At 58.3% G+C, this 6,479-nt stretch overlaps 1 protein-coding gene across 4 annotated transcripts in view; it reads left to right on the top strand.

The window, feature by feature from the left end:
- Positions 1-4,180: 4,180 nt before the first annotated feature.
- The window catches only part of Mtcl2 (microtubule crosslinking factor 2), a 74,251-nt gene continuing 71,952 nt past the window's right edge, over positions 4,181-6,479 (top strand). For 3 of the 4 annotated variants that reach the window (XM_090352314.1, XM_090352313.1, XM_090352312.1), the window contains exon 1: positions 5,081-5,219. In XM_090352314.1, the coding sequence (XP_090208440.1) occupies positions 5,148-5,219 (72 nt within the window). In that variant the 5' untranslated portion in view covers positions 5,081-5,147. Of the gene's footprint in view, positions 5,220-6,479 lie in introns of all 4 variants that reach the window. The other variant, XM_090352311.1, reaches the window with a different exon arrangement.

The following is a 6,479-nucleotide window of genomic DNA, read 5'->3' as shown; positions in this document are numbered from 1 at the left end:
TCTTCAGAACCGCCATAGTCCCCTCTAGGAAATACTGAGGATCAAACCCAGGGTCTTGCTCATGCCAGGCAAGTGTTCTACCACTGAGCACATTCACAGCCCTTGGTGTTTTTGAGTCTGGCTATGTAGCCCAAGCTGACTTCGAACTGTAATCTTTCTGCCCCAGCCTCCCCAAGGGCTGGGATTACAGGTGTGTATCACTGCACTGTGCATATCCAGGGAAAAATTTAAATGTCCAATAAAAGGGGAAACATAAGACATGGACATTCATCCTGTTTAGAAACATGGGAAAAGAACTCTGATATCCCATTAACTAAAGAAAGTTCTATAAAATTATCTATGCAGCATGATTTCACAAGTGTGAAAGAAACTGGAAAACATCCAAGAAAAGTGACTAGAAAGGGACATACATGGGCTGGGAGTTTGGCCTAGTGGTTAAAGTGCTTGCCTAGCAGGCACAAAGACCTAGGTTCAATTTCTCGGCACCACATACATAGAAAAAAGTCAGAAGTGGTGCTGAGGCTCAAGTGGTAGAGCTCTAGCTTTGAGAAAGTCCAAGGACAGTGCTCAGGCCCTGAGCTCAAGCCCAGGACTGGCAAAAAAAAAGGGGGGGGGGGAACATATGCACTCAGGTTCACTGAACTGATTTTTTTTTGTTGTTACGGGGCTTAATCTCAGGGCCTGGGCACTGTCCCAGAGCTCTCTTCCTTGGGCTAGTTCTCTACTACTTTGAGCTACAGCTCCACTTCTGGTTTTCAGGTGGTTATCTGGTGGTAGAGTCTCATGGACTTTTTCTGCCTGGGCTGGCTTTCCAGTATGATCCTCAGATCTCAGCCTCCTGGGTAGCTAGGATTATAGGCGAGAGGCACCAAAACCCAGCAACTTTTACGTTAGTAAGAAAAAAAATTACTTCCTCTTGTAGACCTTCCAAGTTAGTCTCCATTTGGTTTCCACATCTTGGTCTATTTAACAGATCAAATGGGAGAAGTGAAACTGATTTTCTACTTGGGTAATCATCACCTTGGTTTCTTACAATCTGTTATATAATTCTTAGTCATTTAGCGCTTAGTTTCTTCTTGCCCAGAGATTTATACAGCCTGGTTGCCTGAGTTGGACATTTGCAGTCCAGTAGCACTGGCACAGACTATCAAGCCCTGGAATTGGGTGGCCCTGGATTCAAATCCACCACTATGTCTAAACTTTATGACCTTGTCATGCATTCCAGTTACTTATTGCTGCATAACAAGTGGCTCCTAACCTTGGCGGCAATTTAGGCAGGGTCAGTGAGACAGCTCATAACTGCTCTACTTGTCAGCTGGGTGGCTCTAAAGCTGATGACTGAATCACCTTCAGGGTTGCTGTTACATGTTTGGTAGCTACTGGGGACCAGACCTGGAGCTGTTGTTTGGCTACTCCATGAGGTTCAGGTTTCGTCCCCAGGTGGCTGTATTATAAGGGTGAGTGGTCAGACAGACAGAGGCAGATAGACAGGCTGGGGCAAAAGCTATATTGCCTTGTATGACTTAAACTTGCAAATGATGGTACTGTACTGGATGAGGCAGTGTGATAAAGCTGTTCCAGTACATGGTCAGGGAATATGGACCCTGTGGTTGGATTGAAGAAGTATCCCTATCATATGGTGAGAAAAACAGGTGGGGCAGGATAGTTTATTGGTGTGATTTTTTTTTTTTTTTTTTTTGCCAGTCCTGGGCTTGCACTCAGGGCCTGAGCACTGTTCTTGGACTTTCTCAAAGCTAAAGCTCTACCACTTGAGCCTCAGCACCACTTACAGCTTTTTTTCTATGTATGTGGTACCGAGGAATCAAAGTCGGGTTTTCGAGCATGCTAGGCAAGCACGCTACCACTAGGCCAAACTCCCAGCCCTTGGTATGTTGATTTTTGGAAAAGACATCATACGAAGTTCCTCCATCTCTCTGAGCTGGGCAGGTGTGGTGGTACACATATAAAAACTGTGGTCCAAAACATTGCTAGAGTCTAAGATTTCAAAGCCAGCTTGGGTAACAGGGAGACACAGGCTCAAGATGAAGAAGAAAGAAGGGAAGCTGTAAGGTCCTTTACTGAAATGCTGAGTATATAAAAATAACTGGAGCTAGGGGGCTTCCCTATAATCCTAGCTACTCACGAGGCTATGATCTGAGAATCACGTTTCAAAGTCAGTCTGGGCAGGAAAGTATGTGAGACTTTTTTGTTTTTGTCAGTAGTGGGGCTTGAACTCTGGGCCTGGGTGCTTTCCTTGAGCTCTTCAGCTCAAGGCTAGTGCTCTACCACTTGAGCCACAGTGCTACTTCCAGTTTTCTAGTAGTTAGAGATAAGAGTCTCACAGATTTTTATGCCTGGGCTTTGAACGTTGATCATTTTGAACTGCAATCCTCAGATCTCAGCCTCTTGAGTAGCTAGGATTACAGGTATGAGCCACTGGCATTGTGCACTGCTTATGTGAGACTCTTTTTTTTTTTTTTTTTTGCCAGTCCTGGGACTTGAACTCCGTGTCCAAGCACTGTCCTTGAGCTTTCTCAAAGCTATAGTTCTACCACTTGAGCCACAGCAGCACTTCTGGCTTTTTATATCTATGTGGTACTGAGGAATGGAACCCGGGTCTTCATGCATGCTAGGCAAGCAGTACCACTAGGCCAAACACCCAGCCCTATGTGAGACTCTTATCTCCAATTAACAATTAGAAAACCAGAAGTGGCACTGTGATTCAAAGTGGTAGAATGCTAGCCTGGGGCAAAAAGAACTTAGGGGCAGTACTCAGGACCTGAGGTCAGGCCCCAAGATCAAAGGGGAAAAAAAGAAAACCACAGGAGCCCAGGACACGGTCCGGACCGTGGGAGTTGGAAGGGCTGGTGTGGATCTGAATACCTGGCTCTCACAGGCCAGGCCGTGGGGAAGTTGGCAGCTGAGGATGTTCACCCACCTGAACGTAGACGGTTCAGAAGCTCCAGCAAGTCTCACCGCCTCTGTGGCATTTCTGGGTTTTACCTGAGGCCTGGCTGCGCCCCACCTGGGCTCTGCTCCATCCGCATCAGGTTGTTCTAAGTCTATCCTGGAGTAGCCACATAGATTCTTGACTTCCAAACCCAAAAACCCTCGGGGAAGGAAGGGCCCTGAAACCCCTGCCTACCCGCCCTCCCCAGACCTGAGTGTGGGAGAGAGAGTTCCTCCCTTTAGGAGAAAGACAAAGAAATGGACCTGGTGCTAAGCTGTGTGTCAGGTGTCGTGTATCGGAGGAGGAGGAGGAGGAGGAGGAGGAGGAGGAGGAGGAGGAGGAGGAGGAGGAGGAGGAGGAGGAGGAGGAGGAGAAGAGGCAAAAGGCAAAATATACAGAGAAGGGGAAGAACAAGAGAGAGGGAATTAAAGAGGCCACGAAGGAATAAAGGGGGTCATCCGAGGGCGCGTGCCCACCCAGGGCTGACCATTTAACCTGGCTGTCCTGGAGGTGTGGTGGCTGGCACCAGGCTGGGGAAAACCGGCGGGGCCGGCGCTCCCGCCCCCGCGGGAAGCCTCGCCCACCCGAGCCGGCCGGGCGGGTCCCCGGGGTCTCCGGCCCCAGCCGGGCCCACTAGGGTTAAGGCATTCTCTGGGCTGACACCTCTGCACGGGTGGTCTCCGCTCCTACGGAGCCTGAAGCCGGGGTGGGGACGAGGCGGGGAGTGGCTGGGATGGAAAGCCGGCCGGGGGCGTGGAGCGCAGCGTGCGCGCGCCGGCGGATCCCGGCCTCAGTTTACGCGCCTGAGGGATGGGGTCGTGGGTCCGCGCGGCGAGGCTGAAGGGGGCGGAGTTCGCGCACGCTCAGCTCGGGCGAGGGGCGAGGGGCGCGGGGCCGGGTGTGCATGGATGCGGGCGCCGGAGTCTTGCGGTCCGCCCGGCCTCTGCCGCGGACCCCCTCCTTCCGCCGCCCACCGGCCGCCCCCCGGGACGCCTGGCCTCGCCGGGGAGCGGGCGGCGGCGGCGCGGAGGCGCAGGGAGCCCGGGCCGCGGCTGCTCGGGCCTGCCTGACCCTCGAGGGGGTCGCTGTTGCCTCGCGCATCCTCCCGTCGCTCCCGGCCTGCGTCCCGCCCCGCCGCTCCCGCCGCGTCCGCCTTTTGTTCGCGGAGCCGCGCGCCCCCGAGCCGGAGCGGCGGGGCGGGGAGCTGGCGGGGTTGCGCGGGGGGCGGGCCGCGCCGGGCGGAGCCGGGGCCCGGGCCGCAGCCGGACTCGGAGCCCGCCGCGGTGACGGTGGTTCGCGGAGCCGAGGCCCGGGCGCGCTCCGGGGGCGCGGCGAGGCCGAGGGGGCGGGCGCCGGGCGGAGCCGGAGCCGGAGCCGCGGTGCCTGGAGGCGGTCGGGCCGTTCTCTCCGAGCTCCAAGCGGCGGGGAGACCGTGCGGCGAGGGCCGGGCCCCGAGCGCAGTCCCCGGGCCGAGGGGGGCCGGGAGGAGCCGCCACTCGAGCGGCCGCAGCCGCGCCGGGACCCTCCACAGGGCCGCCGAGGCCGGGCGGGCCCGGGCCATGCGCGCCGCTCGCTGAGGCCGCGCGAGGCCGCGATGGAGGCGCCGGCGGGCGAACCCGCGGCGCGGGGCTGCGGCCCTCCGCCCGCACCCACCCCGGAGAGGAAGAAGAGCCACCGCGCGCCGTCGCCGGCCCGACCCAAGGACGTGGCCGGCTGGTCGCTGGCCAAGGGCCGTCGCGGCCCAGGCCCGGGCGCCGCGGCCGCCTGTGGCGCCGCGTCCTCGGCGCGGCCGGACAAGAAGGGGCGCGCGGTGGCGCCCGGGACCCGAGGCGCCGGGCCGCGGGTGGCCGGGGTCCGCACAGGCGTCCGCGCCAAGGGGCGCCCTCGTCCGGGCGCGGGGCCGCGTCCGCCGCCGCCGCCGCCCAGCCTCACGGACAGCAGCTCCGAGGTGTCGGACTGCGCGTCGGAGGAGGCGCGTCTGCTGGGCCTGGAGCTGGCGCTGAGCAGCGACGCCGAATCCGCGGCCGGGGCCCCGACGGGGACCCGCGCCGGGCAGCAGCCCCAGCCCGCGCCGTCCGCGCCGCAGCCTCCGCGGCCGCCCGCCTCCCCGGATGAGCCGTCGGTGGCCGCGTCGTCGCTGGGGAGCAGCCGCCTGCCGCTCAGTGCCTCGCTCGCCTTTTCCGACCTCACCGAGGAGATGCTGGACTGTGGGCCGGGCGGCTTCGTGCGCGAGCTGGAGGAGCTGCGCTCCGAGAACGACTATCTCAAGGTAGGGGCACCCGAGGGGCGTGGGGGGCGGCTGTCACGGCCCGCGGGCCACTTTCTCACCGAACCCGCTGAAGAAAAGGCCCTGGGTTGGTCTAGGACCTCCCCCAGCCCTTCCCCTCATTACCTGATTACCCCTTTCCTAGAGGAGGGGGACGGACTTGGACAGGACACTGGCCAAAGGACCCTGATTTGGGGCGAGGGTCGTTGGGGAAACTGCTTTGGAGGATGCTTAGTGAGCTTTTGCCCCCAGAGCCCCGCCCCCAGCCACACTGGCCATCCCCACGCTTTCCTGCCCTGGAAACCTGGGACCACCCCGAGTCCGTACCCAGGGCTTCCCTGGCCAGGCCTGACCCCGCCTGCCTTTTAGGGCGGGTGCAGTTTGAAAGTCTGACATCTGGGAACATCCCCTTGGCCCCAGTCCACTTCCGCCCGGTCTAACGGTCCCACAGCCCGGAGGATGATGTCGTGGGAGAACCGGTTCAGAGGCAGCTTCCTCAATCCCAGGATATTGTCTCCCTCCTGCGCTGCCGCGGGCCTGTTCACACAATGTTCTCCTTGGCTTCTCATGGCCATTGATTGCCACGTCTTTCCATGTTCCTCCTGAAAGGGGCATTCATTTCCTCTGCGCTGGTGGGGAACCAGAGAGCTGCCCATTGAGAGAGGGCTTTGCCTTAGCTCTTTCCGTGGAAACAACACTTCTGGGTGCAGGTCAGGCTTGCTACCTGATTACCTGGCCCCATGGCAGCTGTAGTCCCAGCCAAGTTCTCGTGAGTTGACCAGGGCTCTGGGAAGCTGGAATCTTCTGGGCTTTACTGCCTCTGGTAGGCATGGTTTGGGAAGAGGCGTGCGTTGGTTGATGGTCTGGCACAATGGCCTGTGTGCCTCTGTGTTAACAGCACTCTGCTGACTTAGTCTGTCTCCTGCCAACCCTCCCCCACCAAAGCACTTAATTTCTCCTGGTGGCTCTCCAGGCCAAAGGGCATTCTCCCTCCTGCTAGCATTGGGGTCTTGCATGCATAGGGTGTCTCTTGATCTCCATTTTCCCTCAGGCTCTGCTCTCCAGCATGTGCTCAGAAAGCACTTGTAGATTAGGATAGAGGCTGTCAGAAGCCAAATAACCTATTTGAGCCCTCATCTGTCCCCAGGCCTTGGTTTCCCTTTCTGTGACACAAGAGGATGGATCTTCCTGTGTTGACAGTATGGGAATTAGTTATCCCTTAGGGTCTTTTGAAGCTGGTGGTAGGGAGAGGGCAACAGGATT

The sequence above is a fragment of the Megascapheus bottae genome, chromosome 18 (assembly GCF_031878675.1).
Source record: "Megascapheus bottae isolate mThoBot1 chromosome 18, mThoBot2.hap1, whole genome shotgun sequence".
Taxonomy (NCBI): domain Eukaryota; kingdom Metazoa; phylum Chordata; class Mammalia; order Rodentia; family Geomyidae; genus Megascapheus; species Megascapheus bottae.
The sequence above is the reverse complement of the archived record's forward strand: the minus strand, read 5'-3'. Positions and strand labels throughout refer to the sequence as shown.